General features: G+C 65.5%; 9 protein-coding genes across 9 annotated transcripts in view; 3 read left to right on the plus strand and 6 right to left on the minus strand.

Moving 5' to 3' along the window:
* EMIHUDRAFT_242126 (hypothetical protein) overlaps nucleotides 1–95 on the plus strand; it is a gene marked incomplete at both ends in the record, with an annotated part of 1288 nt that extends 1193 nt beyond the window's left edge. The window contains one exon of the mRNA XM_005772695.1: nucleotides 57–95. Within this exon, the coding sequence (XP_005772752.1) occupies nucleotides 57–95 (39 nt within the window). The remainder of the gene's footprint in view (nucleotides 1–56) is intronic.
* Nucleotides 96–837: 742 nt separating this feature from the next.
* On the minus strand, nucleotides 838–2667 carry EMIHUDRAFT_458574 (hypothetical protein). The gene is made up of 6 exons (XM_005772696.1): nucleotides 2366–2667; nucleotides 2174–2296; nucleotides 1984–2100; nucleotides 1789–1822; nucleotides 1370–1650; nucleotides 838–980 (listed from the first exon to the last, which is right to left on the minus strand). The coding sequence occupies exons 1-6, from the start codon at nucleotides 2621–2623 to the stop codon at nucleotides 921–923; spliced, it is 873 nt and encodes a 290-aa protein (XP_005772753.1). The 5' UTR covers nucleotides 2624–2667; the 3' UTR covers nucleotides 838–920.
* A 6195-nt stretch (nucleotides 2668–8862) lies between these two features.
* EMIHUDRAFT_117619 (hypothetical protein) lies at nucleotides 8863–9636 on the minus strand (the record flags this gene model as incomplete). Its single annotated transcript, XM_005772697.1, has 1 exon — nucleotides 8863–9636. The coding sequence occupies one exon, from the start codon at nucleotides 9634–9636 to the stop codon at nucleotides 8863–8865; it is 774 nt and encodes a 257-aa protein (XP_005772754.1).
* Nucleotides 9637–10532: 896 nt separating this feature from the next.
* Nucleotides 10533–11604, plus strand: EMIHUDRAFT_369142 (hypothetical protein). Its single transcript, XM_005772698.1, has one exon. The coding sequence runs from the start codon at nucleotides 10547–10549 to the stop codon at nucleotides 11531–11533; it is 987 nt and encodes a 328-aa protein (XP_005772755.1). The 5' UTR covers nucleotides 10533–10546; the 3' UTR covers nucleotides 11534–11604.
* Nucleotides 11605–12119: 515 nt separating this feature from the next.
* Nucleotides 12120–13466, minus strand: EMIHUDRAFT_242133 (hypothetical protein; the record flags this gene model as incomplete). The annotated part of the gene is made up of 2 exons (XM_005772699.1): nucleotides 12120–12452; nucleotides 12522–13466. The coding sequence occupies 2 exons, from the start codon at nucleotides 13464–13466 to the stop codon at nucleotides 12120–12122; spliced, it is 1278 nt and encodes a 425-aa protein (XP_005772756.1).
* Nucleotides 13467–14220: 754 nt separating this feature from the next.
* Nucleotides 14221–15083, minus strand: EMIHUDRAFT_242134 (hypothetical protein; the record flags this gene model as incomplete). Its single annotated transcript, XM_005772700.1, has 3 exons — nucleotides 14221–14542; nucleotides 14609–14757; nucleotides 14865–15083. The coding sequence occupies 3 exons, from the start codon at nucleotides 15081–15083 to the stop codon at nucleotides 14221–14223; spliced, it is 690 nt and encodes a 229-aa protein (XP_005772757.1).
* A 383-nt stretch (nucleotides 15084–15466) lies between these two features.
* On the minus strand, nucleotides 15467–16495 carry EMIHUDRAFT_242135 (hypothetical protein; the record flags this gene model as incomplete). The annotated part of the gene is made up of 1 exon (XM_005772701.1): nucleotides 15467–16495. One exon carries the CDS (start codon nucleotides 16493–16495, stop codon nucleotides 15467–15469), a length of 1029 nt encoding a protein of 342 aa, XP_005772758.1.
* Nucleotides 16496–19019: 2524 nt separating this feature from the next.
* Nucleotides 19020–22206, minus strand: EMIHUDRAFT_469965 (hypothetical protein; the record flags this gene model as incomplete). The annotated part of the gene is made up of 5 exons (XM_005772702.1): nucleotides 19020–19515; nucleotides 19584–19783; nucleotides 19888–20435; nucleotides 20571–20681; nucleotides 21220–22206. 5 exons carry the CDS (start codon nucleotides 22204–22206, stop codon nucleotides 19160–19162), a joined length of 2202 nt encoding a protein of 733 aa, XP_005772759.1. The 3' UTR covers nucleotides 19020–19159.
* A 2168-nt stretch (nucleotides 22207–24374) lies between these two features.
* EMIHUDRAFT_242139 (hypothetical protein) lies at nucleotides 24375–24926 on the plus strand (the record flags this gene model as incomplete). The annotated part of the gene is made up of 2 exons (XM_005772703.1): nucleotides 24375–24717; nucleotides 24913–24926. 2 exons carry the CDS (start codon nucleotides 24375–24377, stop codon nucleotides 24924–24926), a joined length of 357 nt encoding a protein of 118 aa, XP_005772760.1.
* Nucleotides 24927–25367: the final 441 nt, after the last annotated feature.

Here is a 25367-nt window from a genome sequence, read left to right on the forward strand (position 1 = left end):
AGGAATTCGATCAGCCGCTATTAGCGTCGTGCCACCTGACCCGAGACTGGTCGCAGGCGTCGTACCGAGCGCGTCGAGACCGTGTCCTGATGTGATCTTGCACGGGTGAGTCACGTCGGCGTCAAAGGAGCGACGTGTGACCTGTCAGAGCTTGATCTCCGATCTCAGCTGCCTCTGCGCGTCCTGGGGAGGGACAAAAATTGTCGCCGCCGGAGACGACTCGACGCCGCTGAGATCGGAGATCAAGCTCTGACAGGTCACACGTCGCTCCTTTGACGCCGACGTGACTCACCCGTGCAGATCACATCAGGACACGGTCTCGACGCGCTCGGTACGACGCCTGCGACCCGTCTCGGGTCAAGGTGGCACGACGCTCATCGCGCCTGCCAGCGCTGCCGTACAGGTTGCCACGACGAGGTCGAGCACGCTTCTATACGCTCGCCGAGCCTTCCTTTCCATCCCATTAGGCAGCCTGGGAACGGTGGCGGTCAGAGGCAAAGCCTACGAGGGGTGGTGGAACCACATGTCACGGCTACTGCCGGCTCGACCCACGATAGCCTCCGGAGGCTGACTTTGCGGCACCATCATCGGGCGATGTCGACGAGTTGGGTCGCTCTCGCGGTAGCCAGATGACCAATGACCTCTCTTCCTAGGAGCATCGGCCATGGCCGCAGGGAGCGCGGGGGAGGGCGCTGGAAGCAACACGGAGCTCCGTTGGAGACGTTTTCAAGATTAGCGTGTCAGAGTGAAATGGCACTAGCCAAGTCACATATCTTCCGACCCACGTCCGAGAAGATCCATTTCCATATCTGTAGAGGACAGTGCACACGTTGTCAGTGCTTTTATCCTTTTAGCTTTATGTAGATTAATGACGGATAAGAACGACAGCCCGGCGAAACCGGAGCGGCACATCGCACACATCAGTCGTCGTCCATGGCGCCAAACTCATCCGAGTCCTCCTCCGACTCGCCCCCATCCTCCTGCAGCCAACGCGGGGCGAGCTCAGATCAGCACTGCCGGAAGGGGGGTGGGCGGGGGGCACGCTGGAGAGGGCGGTCGCTGCCTCGTCGTCGGCGGCGATGAAGTCGTCCATCTCGCCGGTCGCCGCCGCCCGCCTCTCCTCGGCGTCCCAGGCGCGCTCCTCGTCGTCGTCGTCGCTCTCGTCCGCCTCCGCCTCGTCGTCGTCGCGGTAGAGCCGCGGCCGCTTGCGTCTGCCGCCGCCGCCGCCGCCGCTCGAGCCTCCGCCGCGCGCCTTTGAGCGCTGGTTCTTGAAGCGGCGCTTGATCGCGCCCAGGTTGCCCTCCTCCTCCTCGTCCGCCTCGAGAAAGCTCGCCGAGAGGGTCGGGCCGGAGGAGGAGTACTCGCCGACCGAGCGGCGGTGAGAGGACTGCCGCAGGTCCAGGCGGCGCTTCTCCTCCCACTGCTTCTCCCTCTTCTGCTTCTCCAGCTCCGGCGCCTCCGTCGTCGCCGTCATGATGATCGAGCGACCGCCCTTGCTGCTCTTGCCCTCCCAGCTCTTGGCAATGTGCTTGGTGAGCGCGCGGTGCGTGCTCGAGTCGATCGACACGGGCTGGAAGAGCATGCGCTGCTCCATCGTGCCGTGGCACTCGAGGTTCGAGCCCTTGTGCCGCGTGTAGAGGTGCGTCCCGCCTACTTGAGCAGCCGCTACTTCAGCAGCCGCTACTTGAGCAGCCCCTCGTGCGGACTCGCGCCCTCCCGTGTCCATGTCCATGTGGCGTTTGGGTGTGGGCGTGTGGGTGTGGGTGGGGGAAGAGGCGAGGCGCGCACCGCCGGGCAGCCGCTGCTTCGGCGCGGAGAGGACCTGGTGGGGAGGTGGCGGGTTGACGCCTCGTGTGGCGGGTGGTCGCGGCCCCTCCCTCCCTCCCTCCCTCCCTCCCTCCCTCCCTGCCTCCCTCCCTCCCTCCCTCCCTCTCTTCCTCTCTCCCTCCCTCCCTCCCTCCCTCCCTCCCTCCCTCCCCTCGCCTCGTTGCCGACGTGGAGTGTCGTCGAGCCGTCCGACCAGCGAACCATCTTGGCGTTGGACTGGCGCCCTCCCGTGTCGGGATTGGTGCGCCACCGGATGACGTTCTCCCCGCGCACCTGCAGCGGGCATCGCGGGTCACCTCTCGCCCCCCCACCGCCCCTCTCTCCCGCTCTCTCCCCTCTCCCTCACCTCGTAGCGCGGATCTCCGTCGCCGTCCACTTGGAACGGATCGCCGAGCTCCTTCTCGAGGCACTCCGGATTGTCCGACTCGAACGGACGCGGCTGGACCTTGAGGATGTTTGGCATCCGCACCTGCGGCCAACACCGCCCTCAGCGTGTGCCCCGCAGCGGCGGCGGAGCGCGGGCGGCAGCGGCACGCACCATAAGCAGCTCGCTCCCGGCGGGCGGGCGGCGCAGCGCGGGCAGCTCGTAGTGCAGCGGCGGCGCCGACGGCACCTGCGGCGCCGACGCCGCCTGCCCTCCGTCCTCGTCGTCATCGCCGTCGCTCCCAAACAGGTCGGCCTCGTCGACGCCCTCCCCCGCGTCGTCCCCGCCGCCGCCGCCGCTGGGAGGCGCCGGCTCGTCGTCCGAACCCTCCGAGTCGGAGCCGAAGAGCTCGAGCATCTTGGCCTTGTCCATGACGGCTCGAGCAAGCGGGGCTGGGCTCTGGCTCAGCTGCTCTGGCTACCACACCCTGGCGACCACAGTGGAGGTTTGGTGGGTGTTCGGGTTCTCTCATGTTTTGTTTGTCTTGTTGTGAGCGCCTGTGGGACGCCTGCGCACGGGCCCGGCGAGCCTCTGAGCGGCGAGCCGAAGGTTTGCTGCGGTGGTGGTGGTAGGTAGGGAGAGATGAGAGATTGTTTGTTAGGTAGGTGAGGTGAGGTGGGGTGGTTTGACTTTGCCGCAGAGGCCGTCTCGCTAGCTGTGAACAACAAACGAGACGGTATTTGTTAGGAGTGAGTGTAGTAGTCCCGACCATGCGGAATCAAGCTCGAGTATTGCAATAGTCGATTGGGAGGGGGGGGGGGGGGTGGCGGGGGGCGGGCATAGTTGATTGCTGATCTCTGACTTCGGTCCGCCGTTTTCCGCACTCGAGTACTTCGAGGCGCAGAGAACTCTGCTGGAATTTAGTGGGTTGGCGAGAAGGGGGGAGAGCCCAATGTGGAACGGCTGGGCGGCGCCGGGGCTGGGGAGGAGGGACCGTGAGCATGGGCCACTTCGTTCGAGGCGGACCAAGGTCTGTCGTCGCGCAACACGGGCCGCCGCCTTTTGCGGGGCGCGTCCTGTGCGCCGACTCGACGGACGGGTGCGGCGGTGGCGGTGGCGGGGGAGGGGTCGACGGTAGAGGAGGCGGCAGGGGCTTGAGAAGTGCCGGAGGTGGCGTCAGCCGGGCCCCTCGCGGACTTCTCTGCCGAGCTGGCCAAGAGCTTCTAGCAAGTCTACTCAACAGCCGGGGCGAGAAGATTGAGTTCGCGATCCCTCCACCGGCGGACGTACTCAAGGCTCTGAACCTGAGCCGCGTTTGAGTCGGGCTAAGCCTTGCTTTCCGCGCCGCGAGCAAAGTAAAGCCCCTGCCTCTCCATCCCTAGCGCCTACCCACAGCTTCTTGACTGGCCGCCGCCCGTCAGTATTCTCTGTGTGAGCTCTGTGTCTTGATTGGCCAACAACAAACCTAAAACCCCTCAACCACCCCTCTCTGGGCGTCCGCGTCGCCTTGAAGGCCGCCACCTCCTCAAACTGCTGGCGCGGCGCGTCCGCGCTCGTCGGCCGCATGCAAAATCGGGAAAGTACTCAAAGCGTGATCAGCGAGCGCTGGCAGTCCGGCTGTGCCATTGGCGTTGAGAGCGGAGGCTCGGCAATCGGCTTGGCCATCAGCGGAACGTAGTCGAAGGGGTCGTCGGTCACTCGAGCGGGTGAGGGGATCCGGGCGACGGGCTCCAGCTCTGCGAGTGGCGCGGGCGCGTGCTCATCAGCGGGAATGCCTGTGCCCTCCCCTCGCTCCATGACGTCGATGTCAACCGCCTGATCATCGTATGTGCTGGCGTCGTCGAGGAACCGCCGAAGGCGCTGTCGCGTCTGCCAGCTGCAGGCGGCGATCGCCCCTGCTGCAAAGCCTTGAAGGATGTGGGCGGCGAGCGACTGGTCGCCAACGGCTTGCTCGAGGTGCAACGTGATTCCCTCGCCGAGGAGGAAGCCAAACGCAACCACTGCATCCGCAATGTCGAAGCGCGAGAATGGCGCCTGGCACGCGACGACGCCGCTTGGGGAGATGGAGCACGAAGGCATACCGGGCGGCGGCGGAGCACTTGGAGCACTTGGACTGCAGTCGGCGAATTATCTTTTCTTTCTTAGAGTCAGAGCTCCCTTGCATTTACCTTTGGTGTGAAAAGCTGGGATCTACCGCGGTCTTGCGCGATCTACTACCGGTACACACACACACACACACACACACACACTAGACTGTAGTAGATCGCGCAAGACCGCGGTAGATCCCAGTAGATCGCGATAGAACGGGGAGCTGCAGTCGTTCGCGATCTACTGCAGTCTACTGCAGTCTATTCCAATCTCATGGTGTTGCCGCCGCAGGCGTAAACCGCGCAAAAAATGGTTGGGTAGTAGGGCTAGAGGGTCGCTCTACACTTAGCCTCTGCAGCGAGCGAGCGCTCAACTTAGCCCCCGCACGGAGCCGGGCTCAGACTTAGACGCTGGAAGGCCGGGGGCCATGAACTTAGACGACACAAGGCCAACTCGGGTAAAACCCGGGTATACCTGCAAAAGTCCAGGTTTACCCGAAAAATACCTGGACGCGGTCCCGACCAGCGTATGCCGCGCACGACGCCATATCGCCGTCTCCCAGGGCCAGTGCGCTACTTGCGGCGCGCAACGCCTGCTCAAGTACGCGCACCGTACCATGTGCTGCCGCTATGCGTGCCTTAAGGCGGCTGCGGCGAAGCGGCGGGCGCGGCATGCCGATGGCAGTGCGGACGATGCGGTTGCGATGTGTTCTGCTTCAAGATCGTGGCGGTGCTTGGCATGCACTTCTGCGATCCCAATCAGCTCATCGCAACGAAGCAGCGCAACAAGCTGGCTGCTGCCAACAAGGCCCTATGCTACCTCACGCGCGGATCGTTCAAAGAGGACCAGCATACACAGGCTTCTCTGACATGCGTTTGTTTGAGCTTGAGGCTATTTGTGAGAACTATTTGGCTAGATGTCGCCGAAGTGCGCTCAAGAAGCAGCAACGAGAATCGGAAGAGGAGGATGCTGAGGCGGCGATTGCTGAGCATGAGGAGGATCGATCGCCCGCCGCGCAGGCGAAGAAAATTTGGGCGCGAGCGCCGTATATCGCGTGCCATGGCCGACTTAGCCGGTGTAAGAGGCTCCCGCTGATCTTAGACCGCGTAAGCACTCCAGCGTGGCTAGCCACACTTAGACCCGTTAAGCCGCGAGGCTCAGAACTTAGACTACTACCCAACCAGTGCGCAAAATTGGGGTAGATGGGAGTATATCTGGCAATCAGATATATAGAGGTATTCAGCAGTCTTTAGGGGTATTCCGCAATCCACAGAAGTCTACAGCAGTCTACAGCAGTCTACTGCAGTCTACTGCAGTCTACTGCAGTCTACTGCAGTCTACTGCAGTCTACTGCAGTCTACTGCAGTCTATCCGCCGATTTCTCGTTAGTGATGGCCGTGTGTGTGGCAGAGATGTGCGTAGCTCAGAGTGTGTCTGGGGGCGACGAGAACCATCCAAAGTCCACAGCAGGCTGCACCGGCTGCACGAATTTGTTCAGAGGCTGAACCACTGCTCGCCGGCGGTCGCAGGCTCCGCACGTTCAGCTATGCAAAACGGCGGCGGCGGGCTGGCTGGGGCACCTAGCGGGTTAGCAGAAAGCCCTGGTATACGGTTGACAAGAGATCTACGTCGAGCATTCCCGACGATGCGCCCCCGCTCCGCCTGAGAGTAGGTCTCAGCGGAAAATGCAGCCCGTCGGCTACGGGGATGCAGCCCGCGATGTCCATGCAGCCTGGCAGACGCGCGCGGCAATGTCATCCGGCACGGCATCCGTTAGTAGCACGCGCCTCTGCCGTATTTTGAAGGCGGCGGCTTGCGTGAACTCATGCTGCATGCCCGCGTCCTTGAGCTCTCCTGCGAGGGCATCCTCAAACTCGGGCACAACGCACACCCTCCCACGGCCGCCCACGCGGCAAAGGACCGTGCACTTTGTAAATCTGGTCTCTCCGGGGAAGAAGACGTTTATCTGCCCGCGGTGCCACTCTCTCTGTCACCACACCTCGGCGGGCGAACGCTCGAGCTCGGCCACGCTCATAGAGGCGAGAATTGAACGGCGGGCAGAAAAGGGAGAAACAGGAAAAGAAGGAGGAAGAACTTCTCCTGCACAACGCTGGGCACGGGACTGCAAAAAGAAAGAATTGGCCTCAGTTACTCTTTCAACGCGCGTCCCTCGGCGGGGCTGGACGTATGGGCTTCAAGAGCAACATCTCGAAGAAGCGCGCCGCCGCCGCCGCCGCCCGCCGAGACCGCCAGCCGGGCTGGTCAGCGACGGAGCCGAGCGTCAACTCCGCAGCGTTCCGTGAGTAGTCGCGCCCGACAGATACTCGTGTCGGTGGATGCAACCCACGGACGGCGAGACGCCCCTCGCTAGCCCAGACACGCATGACAAACAACAAGTGAGTGTAGTTAGAGTTGTTTGGTATTGCTAAAAATCTCCTCTCCTCGCATGACCATGAGTGCGTTCATATGCGTGTATGTTGTCGGGGTGTTGGTACGAAAGTCTCCTCGGGCGTTTCGAGGTTGTGCGGCGAGGGGGGACGTTCGGAGGACGTTTGGGGATTCGGGTTTCGCACAGCAACGGAAAATAAAAGGGGCGGAGAGCGCAAGCCTACGGACAGAAAAAAAGCGCGTTGACGGAACACCAATGCAAGAGTACGAGGCCCTTCCCAGCAGCGCGGCGCCGTCCCGCACAAGGACGGCGTCGACGACGCGAGGCGTCCTCTGCATCATTCTCCGAGATGTTGCCACGACGGTACTCCTCCTCGGCGCCTTCGGTGGAGCGACCATGCTCCTCGCGGGGAAGCACAGTGTGCCCGCGCCTCCGGGCATCCAGGAAGAGCTCGTGAGCTGCTGCCTCATGGAAGACGGAGCGGGGCGGCGCTTGGCGCCAAAACGACCCGCCTCGTCGTCGTCGGCCGACGAAGAAAATCCGCCGGCATGTAAAAGGATGTGCTCCAAGGCATACACGGACGCGGCCGCGGCTGCAGAAAGAGCACCCGCGCCAGACAGCTCCCTGCCGCCGCTGCTGCAGGACCTGCGCAAATGGCGGTGCCCCGAAGAGTATTTGAGCGGCGGCAACGATACGCGCATCATGGAGGACGCGCCCGACCAAAAGGCCTTTGTCAACAGGCTCAAGGCAACTGCTCTTCCTGGCACCCGGTTGGTGAAGCACTACGACGAATGGGTCAAGTGGCTCGACATGGTCGCCGAAGAGTACCACCGATCGGTCAACTGCCCAGACGGCCTCGATCCCTGCTTCCAGCGCGACTTCGACACGTGCATCGGCGTCAACGGTGGGCGCACCGTCGCCTTTGGTAGACGGACCATCCGCAAGCTCGCCGATCCGGAGCACATCGCCGAGGAGGACCTGGGCACCACCGAGCAGAGCGCGGCGTGTCAGCGGGTCAATGCGCGCTTCGCCGAGATGACGGCGACGACGCGCATCGCAGAGTCGATCGCCGACATGCGCCGGTGCGACGAGGGCTCGGTGTGGCGTTCGCAGAGCGGGCCGACCAAGAGATCCCCGGGCAAAGCGTGTTACGTCTGCTGGCCCGTCATGTTCAAGGCCGTGCACTTTGACATGATGGCCAACGGTGCGTACACGTGGGAGGACATCAACCGCCGTGCGCGCTGCCTGTACGGCTTGTACGCGAATCTGCATGGCTTGCTGGGCGAGGCGCACGTGACGCAGCAGCAGCAGAGGGTGCTCGTCAAGGAGGATCGCGACGAGATGCAGCGCAGGGCGGCAGCGTACATGAGCAGGGCCTTTGACAATAGGGATCTCGAGATGGCGCCGTTTGGGGTGCGCTTTGTGATCACGGAGACGAACCGGCCCGACGAACCCGAGCTCGACGTGTACTTTCCAAGCTTCAAGCGCGAGCATGTTGGTCCCAAAGGCAATGCGCTCAGCCCCAAGTGGACAGGGCTGCCAAAGGCGCTCATGCAGCACCACGCCAATAAAATGATCGTGCCAGGTGGCGCCGCCTCCGCCAGCTGGACATATACCCACTTCATTTTCACGACGGGTCGATTAACCACGAAGTCAACGAAGAAGCAGCCAGACGGCTCAGTACTGAAAACGCTGATTCCGCGAAAGCCTCCACCTTTGCATGCGCGTGAGTACAAGTGGATGATACTAACAGGACCAGACCGTGTCGCTGATGCGCCGTTGTGCCTCATGAAGAACGGAGGTTGCAGCACGATCAGTGAAGAAATAGCTATGGCGAATCCTGAGCAGATGGAGACGATCTTAGCGAGGGACATCAGTGATGAAAGCTGGGCAATCGGATAAGTGAATGTTACTTGCGTCTGTTTGAATGGCCCTCGTTTGCTCAGTTTGCACAGTAGTGCGTGCGCAGTTCTGAGCCGCGCTGCAAACCCGGTGAGTGATTTTTAATGTTATGAAACAACGCAAGGCGGACATGCACATGGCGTATCGCTCTCGGGTCTCGGGCCCACTCACAACCTCGGGCTACCGTCACCGACGAGAGCTGCGCCGCAGCGGCGTTTTCTTTTTCTCGCCTTCTGCCCCAACAACCCACCCCCCCGCCCCCCGGTCACCAACTCACCATCAGCATCACCCATCAGTTGACATCAGTCCCAGTAGGCGCCGCGCCACGCACGCTTCGCCCCCCCCGCATGCGCGCGACCGCGAGCTGCCACACGGCGGGGCTCACGCGGCGCCGGTCGGGCCGCCCCTCCGTCAGGTCGGCCCAGACGGCGGCGAGGAGCGAGCCCGCCGTCTCGCGGAGGCGCTGCCGCCCCTCCCGGCCGTGCAGCGCGTCCGACACGAGGCTCGCGGCCGAAGACCAGCTGCCGGCATCGAGCGGCGGCGGCGGCGGCGGCGGCGGCTCCCCGTCGGCCGCCGAGAAGAGCTCCTCCGGGAGCGCAAACTGGCGCAGCAGTTCCCTCGCCCGCACCGAGTGGCCGACGGCGTCAAACGCGCCCGTGGCATCGGTGCCGGCGGCGTCGGACAGGTACTCGGGCCCGCCGGGGTGGTCGTCGAGGTACGTGGTCACGTCGTAGTACTGATCGCCCAGCTGCAGCACGACGTGGCCCCGCTCCGCAGCCAGCGCCGGCCACGACCTTCGAAAGGCGTAGTAAAAGGCGCGCCAGCCGGCTTCGGCCGCCGCGGCGCGAGGGGGCTCGCCACCAAAGAGGCGCGCCAGCAGCGGCGCGTACCGCGCGCGGAAGAGGTCCTCCCAGAGGCTCTGGTCGCACGCGACGGAGCGGAGGAGCGTGCACGCGGGCGCGACGCCCGCGACGAGGTCGGCCGCCGCGCAGTGCGAAACGATGCGCGAGAGCGCGTCGTGCGGCAGGTCGAGGAGCGAGACGCAGCCGGCACTCTCGTCGTCCATTCCCGTCACCGCCAGAGCGGGGTCGAGTCTTTCTCTTCCGCGGCGCCGTTCAGCTGACGAGAAAAAGAAAGTTCGTGGAGGGCGATTGCGAGCTGTGAACGGCTGCCGAAGGTGCGACCGAGCCTGCCGCGCTCGATCTGGGAGGTGGGAGCCACTCACTCGGCGCCAGGTCGAGCGGCGGTCGGCTCGGCCACTGCGGGTGCGACGCATGATAGTAGTTAGTAGATAGAGCATGCTGTCGGCGCTGCTGCGCGAGTCCAACCCGCCGGCGAGGGCAGCGGCAGGCCGTCAGCACAGCCTCTTCATCGACGGCGAGGGGCGGCTCTCGTCGTGAAATCCTAGATAGATCCCGTCTCACCTGGGGTGCCGGCCGAACGAAGCTAAGAAACCACGGCGTGGGGTGGGTGGGGTGTCTGGAAAGACTTACGAGCGTCATCTTGTAGTGAACAGGCCGACTTGCTTCGTGGTTTGAGCGCCCAGCGCAGACCGACCGACCGCAGGGGGGGGCCGGTCGACGGCCGCGGAAGACCGCAGACCGGAGGGGGGGTCCGGTCGGTCGGAGCGCAGACCGATGGGGGGGGGGGGGGGTCGGTCAGGTTGGCTCGTGGGTCAAAACCTGTGTCGCCTGCCGGACGCGGCAGTAAGGAGCTTGCCCGAAGAAAGGGCGGGCGCCGCTTCCATGCTCGAGGGCCTCCGAGAGGGCTTCACCACGCTGATGTCGCCTCCGCCTGAGGCCACCGCCTCGGACCGGCTCTTCCAGGCCTTTGCCGTGGACCAGACCAAGAAGTTTGGCGAGGGCGGCTACGGCGCGACCTTTGCTGCGCACGCCGTCGCGACAAAGCAGCCGCTGGCGGTCAAGATCATCGACACGCGCCGGATGCGGCTCGAGGCGATCCGGCGCGAGTGCCACATGCTGGAGCAGCTCGACCACCCCAACGTCATCAAGGTGCTCGGCCACGGCACCGGCAGGGCGTCGACCGGGCAGCAGCACCTCTACTTCATCTTTATGGAGTGCGCGAGCGGCGGCGAGCTCTTCGACCAGGTGATCGACCGCGGCGCCAACGCGATGCCCGAGGAGGTCGCGCGCGGCTTCATGCGCGGCCTGCTCGCCGGCGTGCAGCACTGCCACGAGCGCGGCATCGCTCACCGCGACCTCAAGCTCGAGAACGTCCTCCTCACGCGGGAGGGGACGGTCAAGGTGATCGACTTCGGGCTGTCGCACCAGTACCAGCGCGGCGCCGACGGCGCCTTCGACCGCTCCGCCCCCCTCACCGACATGTGCGGCTCAAAGTCGTACGCCGCGCCCGAGGTGCTGAGCGGGCGCGGGTACGACGGCTTCGCGGCCGACGTGTGGAGCCTGGGCGTATCGCTCTTCGCGATGCTGTCGGGCTTCTTCCCGCTCGACGAGGCGACGAGCAAGGACTGGCGCTACACCAAGATGGCCGAGGGCCAGCGGCGCGGCAAGTCGACCACCGCCCTCGTGTACGGCTGGTACAAGCGCTCGACGGCACACTTGAGTGGCGAGGTGGTGGCGCTGCTCGACTCGCTGCTGGCCATCGACCCGGCGAAGCGGTGCACGCTGCCGGAGGTGCTCAAGCACCCGTGGATGGTCGGCGCGCAGCCGATGCAGCTCGGCGGGCCCGCCAAGCAGCCCTGGCTGCTCGAGGCGAACCAGGGCAGCTACAATGCGCACGAGCTCGTCGGCGCGGACGCGGAGGGCCCGGTCTGGAGGTCGGCCATCGTGACGGGGCCAGGGGTGCAGGACCTGCTCGACTATGACGACGACGCGATGGACGAGTGCCTGCCCGTCTACCGCTCGCTCGGCCTCTCGCCCACACAGCCGCTGCCCATGCCCGCGCTCGGCCGCCAAAAGGCCATGTCGCGCCTCGACGCCTAGTGCCCCTCTCGGGCCCGTACTCTTGTTGTCTCATGCGTGTGCCGCCGGAGCGTGGCTCGGCCAGCCCCCCCCCCCCCCCCCCCCCTGGTCGCCCCACGCCCAACCGCCACCGCGCACATCTGTCATCTCCCAGCCGGGTTGAGAGAGCCACCTTTTGAGAGCCCCCCGCCCCCCCCCGCCGAGGACGGGCGGCCGCGCGCGTGCAGCGTACGTGAGAAAGCATAAGTGTTCGTCAAACTCCGGTAATTTAATTGTACGATCTGTGTGATGCAAAAAATACGCATGAATGTATGCGGCGCGGGGCGCACGGCCATCGGTCGGCCGACCCGCGATACACGGAGAACACGCCGCACAGGTCCGCGCAGTCCGCAGAGGCCAGAGAGGCCAGAGCGACGCGAGAGCGCGGAGCACCCACGGGGGCTGCGGCAGCCTGCGGGTGCGACGCTCGCCCCCGCACCGGCCACCGCGCCTCCGCCTCCGCCGCTCCGCGCGCCGAGACCCGCCCCCGCGCCCGCGGACCCCAGCGCCGCTGATCTCTTTTGTCCTGCTTCCAGCCGCGGCGGCGGCTGCCGCCACGCCCACTAGTCTATTGATGCCGTGTGGTCGGCAGCATGGCGCGGGCAGCGACGCCCACCTCCCTGAACACGATGTCCATCGTCTGCTTGTGGCTCATCAGCTTCATGTGCTGCTCGCCCGCGACGGTGAGGTGCACGTGCCGCCTCCGCCCGCCAACCCTCTCCTCGGCGGACGGCAGCGCCGCCACCTCCTTCCACCGCCTCACCATCGCGTCGGGCCAGACGGTGTCGGCGTCGGAGCCCACCGACACGAGCGGGCACGCCACGAGCGGAGCACCAGCTGCGTGCGGCGTGTCCGCGTGGAATCCGACCGCCGCGTCCGCCTGCCCAAGCGCATCCGCAGCCTCTCCCGGAGGGTCGGGCAGCGGCGAGGAGAGGGAGCCGCCCCCCGCCGGCGCGGCGCCGAGGAGCACGCCGCAGCGGAAGAGGGTGGAGGACCGCTCGCGCATCGGCTTCGGGATGGCTGCCGCCGCCGGCCCCTGGAAGCGGAGCATGCCCTCGGCGTCGGAGCGCACAATCATGTCGGCCGTGGCGCGGCTGAGCGTGGCCGCGTGCGCCGCGCCGCGCCCGGCAACGCAGAGGCAGAGCAGGTTGGTCGCGCCTCTCCTCGCCGCCTCGACCGCTACCCCGTACAGGAGCAGGGCGCCGAAGCTGAAGCCGTACAGCGCAAACGGCGCCTCGCCCGCCGCGGCGAGGATCTCGTCCGCCAGCCTGCCGACGAGGCCTTCTCGCTCGCCCGCGAGGTCCTCCTCGTCGAGGCCAGTCTCGACTGGGAGGGCGCAGGAAGGGAGCGGCTCGTCGCTCCGGAATCCGTGGCCAGGCAGGTCGCATAGCCGCACCTCGAGCCACGCCGGCGCCGACCGGATCCACGGCTCGAGCGACATTGCGACATCCGCCACGCCGTAGAGGCAAAACAGCCTGACCCGCGCGTCGGGCCGAGGCACGAAGCACTTGGACCTCGCCTGCGCGCCCTTCTCCTCGCCCGGCATGGACGGCGCCGACGTGTGAAGGCCCGGCAGCGCGGCGCTCAATAACTCGGCGAGGCGGCCGTCCTCCCAGCCGCCATCGCGAATGCCGTGGGCCGAGAGCGGCCCGTCCGGATCGGGCGCCTCGCCGGGCTCCTCGTCCGGAGACGGCTGTAGCCGGCCCGCGCGCTCGGCCTTGCTGAGCGCATTCGCAATCGTCGAGCGCTGCGGCGCCTTTCCGACTCCGGCGCCGCGCAGGGCTTCGAGGAGTGCCGGTCTGCCGTCGGCAGCCGTGGCCCGGAGCGAGCGCAGCGTCTGGCCCGAGACACACAGGTGGTCGAGCCGGCACTCGGCGAGGAGCTCAGTCAGCGTCGCAAGAGTCGAATCCGGCATGTTGAGGGATATTATAGCGCGTGGCCGAGCGAGCCGATGAGCGGCAAATGCCTGGACCACCCGCGCGCCTACCCGTACCCGGGTACAGGGTTCGGGCTCCAAGCTGGCGAGGTACTTTATAATGCTCGCCAAGGCTCGCCCCAGCATCTCGGGTTGACTCGGCCAGACTAAACCCCCGAGAGGCGTGGGAGTACCTCGCCAGGCTCCTAGCCGGATAGGGCGTCTGGCTGTTGAGGAGGGGAGACGTGGTACGTGGAGGGAGGGAGAAGAGGAGGGGAAGGGGCCCGAAAGGGCCTCGCAATAGGTAGGTACCCTCTACTGAGCACTGGGATAGGCGGGGGTCGATTCCGCATGCGACATGCCTCGACGATTTTTCCCCGTTCCCCCCTCCCTGTGACGAAATCTTTTCTCTCTCTCGAAATCTTTGCGCTCTCCTTAGTCCTTTCATTCACGGAAAGCCTTTCTACATACATAGATAGTCGTTGATACCCCCTACTAGCTACATCTCACCATTTTCGCTTCGCTGCCTGTTGGCCTGTGCCGCACACGGCACCAGCAGGAAAAGGTTTTGTGTGCAAGACCAAGAGAGGTCCGTATATGAGTTATATGGCTCACCGCGTGTCAGTCGCAAGTCGACCGGACGGCCCGCGAACCCTGGCATCAAAAACGAAAAACACGGAAACCACAAGCGCGCTTCCTTTTAAAATACCTTTTGCGTTTTGGACACGACGACCTGCAAGAGTCTAACACTAACTCACGCCGGCCGGAACCCCAGGTCGGCGCCGGTCCGCGGGGCAAAGGGCTGCAGGTCCGCGAGGGCGGAGAGGAGCTGCCACCAGTAGCACGCCACCGAGCCGGTGTGCAGGTGCTCCCGCGCGAACGCCTGCGCGCGGCGGCCAATCTCCTCCGCCTCGCGCGCGTTTGCGTTAGCCCACCTGTACTTTTCGTCGAGGTCGGCGAGGCTGCGGTCGACTGGGACGTAGTGGCGCCACGGCCGGAGCAGCGGGTAAAAGTGCTCGCTCGAGAAGGAGTCCTGCTTGAAGATGGTTGCACCGAGGTGCATCTCCGACGCGAGCCTACTTCCGCCGGCTCGCCGAGATCTACCGAGGTGTGCACCGAGATATACCAATCGATCTCTCGACGCGAGCCGGCTCGAGGCCACGTTGCCGTCGACGTGGAGCAGGTAGCGGTAGCCGCAGTTGGCGGCGAAGGGCTCGATCTTGCGCTTTGGCCCGCGCGCCCGCATCTCCTTCTCCATCTCCGCGTCCCACCCCCACTCGTGCTTGTTCAGCTTCGGCGAGTCGCAATGGTCGTACGTGCCTTCAAATTCATCACCAGTCAATCAGCTCATTCTCAATCAGCTGGCTCGTCGCAGTGGTCGTGCGTGCCGGCGTCGACGGCGCCGGGGCGGGAGGCCGTGTGGATGTTGGCGCGCTTGCGCGGGTAAAACTGCCAGATGGGCCCGCGCCAGCCGCGGGTCGGCCCGTTGCAGCCGCCGCGGAAGTAGAGGAGCGGCTTGCGGCTCGCGTAGGGCTTCGGGCAGCCGCCGGAGCGCAGCTTGCTGAACGGCTGCGGCCAGCGGTGCGCCTTGTCGTCCCAGGACCAGGGCGCGGGCATGGCGATGTCGCGGTGGGCCACGTCGACGTAGTGGGCGAGGACGGGGAGGGGATGCTGCCGCGGCACCTGTGGAAGGGGGAGGGGGTGTGTCGCCTCTCGTGCGAGGAGCGGGCAGTCCTGTCGGGCGGGGTCGCCTTCGGGTGGCCCCAGAGGTGCTAACCCAACCCCTAGCCCCGACCCGAGGTTGCCTTCGGGTGGCCCCAGAGGTGCTAACCCAACCCCTAGCCCCGACCCGAGGTCGCCTTTGGGTGGCCCCAGAGGTGCTAACCCAACCCCTAGCCCCGACCCGAGGTCGCCTTCGGGTGGCCCCAGAGGTGCTAACCCAACCCCTAGCCCCGACCCGAGGTCGCCTTCGGGTGGCCCCAGAGGTGCTAACCCAACCCCTAGCCCCGACCCGAGGTCGCCTTCGGGTGGTCCCAGAGGTGCGCCACGAACTCGACGTCGGGGAGCCGGACGAGCCTCGCCACTGTGCGCAGCATGTCGAGCACGAGCGTGAGCCGGTAGTCCGAGTTGGCGCGGTAGTAGAGCCTGCCCTCTCTGACGCTCACGTGCAACCCAGGCAGCGCGTGCCGGCGGCCGGCGGGGTACATGTGCGGCGAGAAGGCGAGGTCGAGAACGGAGGCCGTGAGTTCGCCCTCCGCCCACGGGGCGAGCGCAGCGGCAACCACCGGCCCCCACAGCGTCGCGTTGTACCTCCACCCCGCCGGACTGTCCGCCGCCCCGGCCCCAATCGGGCAGGCCGCCTCGCCTCGCCGTGCTCGCGCTCGCGGCGGGCGCTGCTTTGGCCGCGCGAAGGGCGGCCGGGCGCCGCCCCACGACGCCTCCGTCGGCATCGCCGCGTGCGCCAGCCGCACGAGCCGGCCAGTGCTGAGCGAGCGGAGCTGGAACCAGCCGGCGCCGCCCTCGCCCGCCGGCAGGAGCTGGAAGCGGCAGCTGTCGCGAGGGCACCCTCGCGCGGCTGCGAGGAGGCCGTCGGCGCCGGCCTGCAGGGTCAGCGGCTCCTTGGACGTTCCCTGGGCCACGAACTGGAAGCTCGCCGCAGGCGGCGGGACGCAGCCGCCCGCGCCCGAGGAGGCATCCGAGGAAGCGGCAGCGCGGCTCCGCAGCGTGTGGAAGGCCGCCAGCTCCGGCGAGGGCACAAGCTCGGTCGAGTCGCTCGGCGGTGCGCCGACGTTCTGCGGCGAGCCGTTGGAGTGACCGCGCACGCTGCCAGCCGAACGCAGGTTGACGCACCCTCCGGAGAGCCGGTTCACGAGGTGGCCACGCGAGAGCGACGCGTTGGCGCCCCAGGAGGGCTGGAACCGAAAGTGCGTCGCCCACCCGCCGCTAGCGTCGGCCACAAAAGTCCAGTCTGCAGCCGGCAGAGCGGGCGAGGCGGGCGGCGGCGGCGGAGGCGGGCAGAAGCGTGGCATCGATCGACTTCGTGTATTTTTTTGCTTGGGCGGACCTGATGACGGGGAAGGTAGGGTAGGTCTGGGCCCTCCCGTCGGGGTTTTCCCTCTCTTCAAGCTGGAATTTTCACAGCAGAAAAAGAAATTTTCCGCGGAAATCACGATGTCAACCCTCCCCAACAGAGATCGCTTGAATGCCGGCATTCAAGCGCGACAGTGCTAGCCGCCTCCGCGATGCTGAGCGGTGCATGAAGGGCGGCGAGCCGCTGACGATGCGCGAGGCGTCCTTCATCAGCTCGCTGATGGGACACGCCCAGCACATCGACGCGGCCACCGTCCGGTTCACCATGCACATCGACGGCAGCCTCGACGGGCAGATCAACTTGAAGTCCGAGTACACACGGGAGCTGGAGCGCGCGGAGCGCGAGCGAGCGGGCACGTGCGCCGCCGCCGCGCCCGCCGCCGCGCCCGCCGCCGCGCCCGCCGCCGCGCCCGCCGCCGCGCCCGCCGCCGCGGCGCCAGCCGCCGCGGCGCCCGCCGCCGCGCCACCCGCCGCGCCCGCCGCCGCGCCCCCCGCCGCGCCCGCCGCCGCGCCACCCGCCGCGCCTGCGGCTCAGTCGTACGCAGCCGCGGCTGCACAGCCGCCTGCCGGCAGCCTCACAATCCGGCCGGCCAAGCGCGGCCGGCGCAAGGCTGCGCCCCGCGTCGACAGGAACGCGCTCTCCGCGCGCGGCGACGGTGTGCCGCCGCGGCGTTCGCGCTCCTCATCGCCTGACGCGCCGCCTGCGAAGCGGGCCTCTTCTGCCGGCTCCTCCGTTTGCGGCTACGACTCCGAGGCGCCGGAGGAGATCCAGAACGAGGCGCTCTACCGGGCCTGCCGCGCGTACGGCTTAGGTGAGCAATTCCTCGCTGCGGCGCAGGACGAGGGCACATTCGGCGAGTGGCTCGACGAGCTACCCTTCGAGGTGGCTGCGGCGACCGCCCGGCTGCTCAAGCACCACGCGCGCTCCGGCGCGTGGGTCGAGCTCTCGCCCGGCAACCCTAGCCAGGCCTCACGCGCTGGCCGCGACCGCGACCGCTCGAGCCCGAACTGCCCGTCAGATATGTCGGAATTGTCGGAGAATAGCGACTAGCACACCTCTGAGTCCCAGAAACCCGAGGAGTCATACAGTCCACCTGTGTGCTGTGTGATGCACGCCCTGCGAGCGGGGCGGGGTGCGCACTGTCCCTCTGTGTTCGTGTGCGTCGCCCATCTCTCCCTGGAGATGACTGCTCTATTTATTTATTTATTACCCTCCCCAAATGGGTGATCTGATGCTGGTAGGGCTTGAGAGTGGCCTGCCATGTCACAAGAAAGAAGGACTGTGGTTGCACCACTCTATCTAGTTGGTATAGTACCCCACCTTCACCCATCCAGTGATTTCTTTTTTAGTTTCCCATAACGCATACCATAAGTAAGGTAGGTAGGTAGGTAGGTAGGTAGGGGCAGGGCAGGGGCCGGCCAGGTTTTTGCAGAATTTCATCATCAGGTCCGCACAGAAGCAAAAAAAGTACACACTTGATGGCAGAAGAATTTTGTGCGCTTGATTTGCCTTCATTGAAAGAGGCACTACTTAAAATCCCTGTGTGGTGGCGGCGTGCCGTCCTCCCATCCCTCCCTTGGGTTCTCTGTTTTCTTTCTTTCTTTCTTTGAAAGAGGCAGATCCTCCCATCCCTCCCTTGGGTTGTCTTTTTCTTTCTTTCTTTGAAAGAGGCAGATCGTCCTTCCAAAATCCTGCTCGTGCAGGTGTGGACCCTGTCCTCCTCCCCTATCCCTCGTTTGGGTTGTCTGTTTTCTTTACTTTTGAAAGAGGCAGACGACCAAGGGTTAGGGTGGGCGACGGCTAGCACCACACTCCTCTCCTTAAAATCCCTGTGTGGTGGCGGCGTGCCGTCCTCCCATCCCTCCCTTGCTTGCCTGTTTTCTTTCTTTCTTTTTCTCGAGGTTCTCCAGGTGGATATCTTTAGAGAGATCTTTGAAGACCATCTCTCTCTTGATATCCTTTGGCCGCGTTGGGTAGCGAGGATTGGTGTGACGCGATCCACGCAGGCGTGTTTTCTGGCGGCCGACCGTCAGTGCCCATGCCTTCCCTCGCGTGTCTGTTTTCTTTCTTTCTTACTTTTGCGAATTGGAGAGAGAGATTTAAATACCAAACAACGTTGTTGTCGAATGCACAATATCTCTCAGTCTAGAGCTCTAAGCCTCGTGGGAAGGCGATGCTGGGGCCGGGTACAACAGCTTGATGGTGTTTCGCCGGCGTAGAAGCGGCCGCGGAGCGCGGAGGGAGCTCGGGGTGCTGAGTGAGAAAAAAGCCGGCGGATTTAAACGTGGCGGTGGGCTACGGTGGGGCGGGGGGGAGATTTTTACTGTCGACCCAAAAACGACACACTGTGCTCTGTGGCGTAATCCCCTCTCATATATGGCTAAATATTTACCGAGCCGTTTTACGTTCCACCGCTACGACTGGAGATATATCGAGATTCGCTCACATGCCACAGATGCCCCTTTTTACATTTTAGCCTTTTGCAAGAGCGGGGTTAAACCGCTGGCACGACCACACAGGAAAAAAGACGCGCCAGTCCCACCGCCTGATATACCATCTATCGGCGCCGATCCGCCAGCGACCGACATTTGGCCAAAGCGAGTCAGCGCTTGCGCGCAGCAGAGCTCCCCTCGCGTGGCGGGCAGCGATGCCGTGCCCTCGTCGGCAGAGCTGGCGCGCCGCCCGCGACCGCGAGGAAGAGCAGCGCGGCGACGTGCCGCCACGGCAGCCGCGCGTCGACGGCGACGAACGAGGCTGTGGTCGCCGCCCTCCACTTTCGCTTCCACCGCGAGATGCCCGCCGTGTTGTAGAGCCAGCCGCCCCTCTCGTGCAGCAGCCGGAACAGCGCCTCGAGCGCGGCGCTCCACTGCACGCCTCTTGCCTGAAGGCCACTTGCCGGCGCGCACCCCGAGGCGCCCGCGCACGCCTCCCGCCGCCGCAAGGCCAGCGGGCTCTCTCCTGCGTGGCGCGGGGGGCGTTGGCGGCGAGTCCGCCGGGCGGCCTGTGCTCCGGCAGGCAACTCTCACCGAGCGCGAGGGTCAGGGGGCGGCGGTGTGCGGCGGCGACGAGCGCGGCGCCCTCGACGGCAAGCAGCGAGGCGACGCCACCCACCTCCGGGTCCCACCGTACGCCGCTCAGCCCGACGCCGCAGAGGACGCCCTCGCAGTAGCGGTGGTCGAGGCACGCCCAGCCCACTACGCGGCCGCGGCGGCGAGCGCAGACGCGCCTGTTCGCAGCGGCCAGGGAGGTGGGCGGTGGTGCCGTCGGCGTGCGAGCGGTGCGAGCGCAAGTCACAACGTGGTGTGCGGCTCGACCCGTCGGCGCGCGTACCGGCGAGTCACGCGGCGGATGGAAAAGGGCCGCGTCGCGAGGGCGCGCGACGAGAGCCACCGTGCGTCCAGATCCTCGAGCTCTCTCCAGATCGGAGAGGTCGCTTCGGCGGCGGGGAGAGGCGTGACCGCCACGCCAGCCTTGCGCGCCTTGTCGACCTGGCGCCGGAGCCCTCGCATCGCGCTGCCAGACAGAGCGACCGGCACCGGCACCTCGTGGTCGACTCCGTACCCAACGATCCGAAACCCTCGCTCCGCAACGACCGCCACGGTCTGTTGCGAGGCCTTCCAGAAGCCGACGTGGTGGCCGCGGGCCGAGGTCAGGAACTCGTCGATCAGCGCTGCGAGGTCCTCCTCCGCGCAGAGAGGGTCGTAGAAAACTATTCTCGTCCTGAGGAACCTGCAAGTCGCGTGGGCGACGACGCCTCGGCCGGAGACGAAGCGCTCGAGGTCTGGATCGAAGGCGACCGAGAAGGCGTTGGCGCGGTGGCCGTGCTGCAGGTAGAAGAGCTCGACGGCGCGATGAGGCAGCAGCGGAGTGGGCGACAGCTGTACGACGAGACGAGGTGCCCTCGCAGTGTCTACGGCGAAAGAATTCTCGCTCTTCTCGACTCTTCTACTCACCGGAAAACGCAAATGTTTGAAAAAAGAATTCGATGGGCGGTCGAGCGCAACCCGGCCCACATGGTTGAGCCGGGCGCCTCCACCGCCGCCGCTGCCGATCCTTCCGACCTCATGTCGCAGCTCGACGCGCTCGAGCACGCCGAGCCGCTGAGCGCCGAGGATGATTTGATCCTGCGCATGGAGGCCGTGTCGAAGGTGCGCGCCAAGGCGGCGCGGCGCGAGACGCGGCAGCCAAAGCAGGGCATCGCCAAGAAGAGGAAGCAGCCTCGACGAGGGACGAAGCCTTCACATGGACAGAGAGACTGTGTGGGCCCGGTGTAGATGCTCTGACGCTCTGGCCTCTCCTCGTCGGGGTGTGGGCGCGGTGTGCTTCTGGTCGCGACCCCGGGCGTCACTAGACAAAAGCGCGGTCAGAGTTCCCTACAGTTAGACACCGTCGAGCACACGCAGGTCCGACTAAGTCCGCGGGCCCTAAGCTAATCAGCAACTATCACTGTTTTCTCGACGACACAACAGCGCATTCGGATTCGCGCTCCAATATGCAATAAAGTCCAATGGCATTACTGTGCGGCTCTTCAGGCCCATACCCCGCTAGTGAGGTAGGGGGCACCGTTCCGCTCTCTTGCAAAAGCGCACGTGGTGATCGGCGGGGGGCGGCGGGGGGCGCGCGCCGCCGCAGCGCCGGGGCGGGGGACCGAGGCTACTACACGTTGTTGTCGTCGAACGGAGGGGGCACTGCCGGAAGCCGAGGCTCGGGCGCCGTGCTGTCGGGCCCGAGCACGGGCGGCGCGTTGAGCACCGACCCCTCCATCGACGCCGCATCGTTCGCGAGCAGCCCCTGCGCCGCGGCGCGGCGCTGCTCCGCCGACGACGCGGCCATCGGGTTGGCCGCTGCCGGCGGCGGCTGCTGCTGCTGGCGCTGCTGCTGAAAGCTGGCGAGTCCAGCGAGCGCGCTGAAGGTCTCCTCCTGGGACCCGCCCGGGGCGGCGGGCGCGACCAGAGGCGCGACGCCCGCAGCCCCGTGGCAGGCGCCGAGGCTCATCGAGGCGGGCAAGCCGCCCGGCGGGGGAGGGCCGCCCGCTCCCGGCCCCGCTCCAGGCGCGGGCGCCGGCCGCGCGCGGGGGCGCGCCATGCGCGCCATCGATCCCGCGCCGCGCGCGCGCTCCCCGAAGAAGTCGAAGTAGGACTGCAGGTCGACCTCAAAGTGGCGCGCGAGGCCGAGCAGCAGGACCACGACGAGGGCGACGAGCGAGAAGGCGAAGCAGAGCGGGCCCGCCCACTCGGGCACGAAGGGGTGCACGTGCGGCGCCTCGACCTCCTTCCACAGCCTCGCCGCCGCCCCGCACACGTCGCACACCTCGAACCTCACGCCATCGTCGAGTGTGAAGCACCATGGACCCTGTGGCGCATGGCCGGGGTCGACCGCGGCGCCGGCCGCTGTGGTGGGCGGCTCGACGTTGCGGCAGTAGTCCGCGACGTACGGCGTGTCGCGGCCCAGGCCGATTGGCTTCTCCGTGTGCCACTTGTGCGGATGCTGCCGGTGCCACGGCTGGCACCGCAGGCCCGAGGCGGTCGTCGAGACGGAGCCGCGGAAGCGGGACCCGCCCTCGCCCCACCGCTCCGCGAGGCAACTGTAGTCGAGCGGCGGTGGAGCCGGCCCAGACGGCGGGGACGCTGCGGCAACTAGCAGTGACATCAGCGGCCCAAAGAAGAATTCTCACCACCTAGAGAAAGAAAGAAAGAAAACAGATAAGGCAAGGGAGGGATGGGAGGACGGCACGCCGCCACCACACCAGGTGTATTCTTTTTTTGCTTGGCCGGACGTCATGCTGAAATTCGACAAAAACCTGGACGGCCCTTGCCCTGCCCCTACCTACTCGAGTACCTACCTACCTACCTACCCTACTTATGGGAAACTAAAAAAGAAATCACCGGATGGGTGGAGGTGGGGTACTATACCAACTGAAGTGATGGGTGGTGGTACTCTCCTGGTCCTGCAACCACAGTCCTTCCTGTGACATGGCAGGCCACTCTCAGGCCCTACAGAGCATCAGATCATCCACTTGGGGAGGGTTGACATCGTGATTTCCGCGGAAAATTTCTTTTTCTGCTGTGAAAATTCCAGCGTGAGAGAGCGGGAAAAACCCGACGGGAGGGCCCAGACCTACCCTACCTACCCCGGCATGACGTCCGGCCTAGCAACAAAAGAATACACCTGACCACACAGGGATTTTAAGGAGAGGAGAGAGAGAGAGATTTTTATTAACCAGGTCTGGCTCTGGGCGGCTACGCTGTTTCTTTTGAGAGGGTTGTGTTGCAAGAATTCTTTGTATTGTGTGGGGGCTGGTGAAAGGAGAGCCTGCCGCCCTCGAGGGAGTCGCTTAGGCGGCTCCATAGTGTTCTGTGTTAGTGCCAGTGCGCGCCAGTCCCGAGAAGAGAGAATCTCCAGTCCCGTGCCCAGAAAGAAAGAAAACAGACACCAAAGGAGGGATGGGAGTGCCCACAGAGCGCAGTGTCGTGAGAGAGATAAGATTCAAAAATCTCTCTCTCTCTCTTTCAGAGAGAGGGAGCCGGCTTGTAAAATCCTTTTTTGGCGCGATGAACGCGGGACCGGCCCCAGCTTCGGCTGAGGGCTGACAAGCTGCCGAGCCCAAATCACTGTGTGAGTCGTGTGATTTCTTGTTGGTTTTCTAAAATCTCTCTCTCTCTGAACGCGTCGGAGCGCCTCTGAGGTTTCAAGAGAGGTTTTAGGTTTGTTGTTGGCCAATCTGAGGACCGTCAGAATTATTGTTTCGAAAGCTCGCCACGTTACGTACGGTCTCTCTTCTTGTCTGCAGCGCCGCCCGGCGAGCCGCTGTATTGCTCTGGCTCTCACCCTCCGGGGCCGCCGCCGCCAAGCCCGCCGCCGCCAAGCCCGCCGCCCCCGTCACCACCGCCGGCTGCGCGCCAAATCCAAAAAAAATAGGACCGCTCGCAGAGGACCTTTGGGTTTGTAAAAGAAAGAAAGAAAGAAAACAGACACGCCAAACGAGGGATGGGACGAGGACAGGGTCCCCACACCAGGACCTGCACGAGCAGGATTTTGGAAGGACGATCAGGGGGACAGGTGGGGCTCTCCTGCTCCTGACACGGGACACGACAGGCTCGCAGCGCGGTGCGCGGTGGACTCCCACATCCACTGGCGGTCTCATCTCAGTCTAGCGACCTGCCTCCAGCTTGTCGCTGGCAGTCTCTCCTACCACAGGCACACTGACACAGGGGTGGCAGGGGCGGCGGCACGAGTCTCCCACATACTATGCGGGCCTCACTAGAGGTGCGGCCTGTGCGTGTCCTCGCCCTTGAGGGGGGAGGGGAAGGGGCTGTGTGTCTGTGCATGTGTGTGTGTGTGTGTGTGTGTGTGTGTGTGTGTGTGTGTGTGTGTGTGTGTGTGTGTGTGTGCGTGCGTGTGCGTGTGCGAGCCGCCCTGAACGCCACGAGCGCGCCGCGAGCGCCGTAGCGCCGGCGAGCGCCGTCGGCAGCGCGCGACGCGCGCGCGTGCGCGTGCGCGCCCAGCCGAGCCCTAGGCCGTATGCCGTCTGCCGTCTGCCGTCGGCCGTCGGCCGTCGGCCGTCGGCCGCCGCCGCCGCCGTAGCGGCGGCGAGCGCTCGCCTTTTGCGCGACGCGCAGTGTGGACGCGCGCCGCCCAGCGCCGGACGTGCCGGAGCCGGTCCGGCGCGCGCGCGGGCGGCCAGCGCCTGTAAACAGACAGCTGCCGCCCACACGTGCCAGTCTGCTGTGAGAGGGGCTTGAATTGGGTTTGTACTCTTAACAACGAAGGGTCGGAAATTTCTTCTTCGCCCTGCCGACTCCCGCGGCTACGCTTCGATGCAGGCCGAGGGCAGGCGCGTGCTGCGGCAGATCCTCCGCCGCGTGCCGGGCGCGGACGTGCAGGCGCGGCGTGCTGCGCGGTCGCACCTTCTCTCCATTGTTCGCGGCACGGCAGCGCGAGACGCGGCAACGCTCCCCGCCAGCCAGGCGACGCTCCCCGCGCTCGGAAGCGAGCTTCTCTTCCATCTCGAGTCGCAGGCGGAGCTGCGCCAGCTCAACGAGCGCTACTTTCCGGCGTCCGAGCTGACAGACCGCGAGAAGATTGCGCGGATGGCGAGGATCGTGGGGCTCGAGGCACCGGAGCACGCTGATGCGCGGGATCTCAAGTCGAGCGACCCATGTGACCCCGCGAGATGACTCGCTTTGGACTCGCGCGGCGATCGGTCGTGCTCTGGTGCACATGCGTGCGGTATGTGTTGCGCTCTGCATCGCGGCGTGTGTGGTATGTCGTGGGGCTTCCACGCTCATGGACTGTTGGGCATGGTCCTCGTGCGGCATGTCCATGTGATTGTGAAATTATGTGCTGCGCGCTCAGGCACCGCCCACTGACCATGTTGGCCGGCGGTGGGTGTATGCTGTTGAGCGTGCGGCTGCGCTGGATCGTTTAGCTGAGCTACCATGCACAAGACCCGCACCCGCTCGAGCCCCCGCTCTCGGCTCTCGCCTCTCTTCCCCCCGCACCCCGGGGGCGCCTCGGCGCGTGACTCAGTCCCCGCGTGGCGGGGAGTGCGGAGTGTCAGGCGGGGCGGCGAGCGGAGATGGAGAGGGCGGTGCCTCGCTGTTGCGCGAGAGCGGCGGCAGCTGAGCCCTGGTGTCGAGGTGTCGAGGCCCGGTGTCGAGGGTGTCGAGCTCTGCTGTCGAGGGATAGAGGTGTCGAGGCCTGTCGAGGCCTGTCGAGGCCTGTCGAGGCCCGTCGAGGCCTGTCGAGGCCTGTCGAGGCTGAAACCATGCTTGTCCGTGTCGAGGAGTGTCGAGGGGTGTCGAGGGGTG

Source organism: Emiliania huxleyi, assembly GCF_000372725.1.
Source record: "Emiliania huxleyi CCMP1516 unplaced genomic scaffold EMIHUscaffold_352, whole genome shotgun sequence".
Lineage (NCBI taxonomy): Eukaryota > Haptophyta > Isochrysidales > Noelaerhabdaceae > Emiliania > Emiliania huxleyi.

What these genes read in the sequence shown, in the direction of transcription:
- EMIHUDRAFT_458574 (XM_005772696.1), bottom strand. Translation starts at nt 2,623, where the DNA reads ATGGACAAGGCCAAGATGCTCGAGCTCTTCGGCTCCGACTCGGAGGGT. An exon ending in GAAGCAGCGGCTGCCCGGCG is followed by an intron (nt 1,651 to 1,788) that starts GTGCGCGCCTCG and finishes CTGCTCAAGTAG; the next exon opens with GCGGGACGCACCTCTACACG. An exon ending in AGTCCTCTCACCGCCGCTCG is followed by an intron (nt 981 to 1,369) that starts GTCGGCGAGTAC and finishes CGTTGGCTGCAG; the next exon opens with GAGGATGGGGGCGAGTCGGA.
- EMIHUDRAFT_369142 (XM_005772698.1), top strand. Translation starts at nt 10,547, where the DNA reads ATGCTGGAGCAGCTCGACCACCCCAACGTCATCAAGGTGCTCGGCCAC.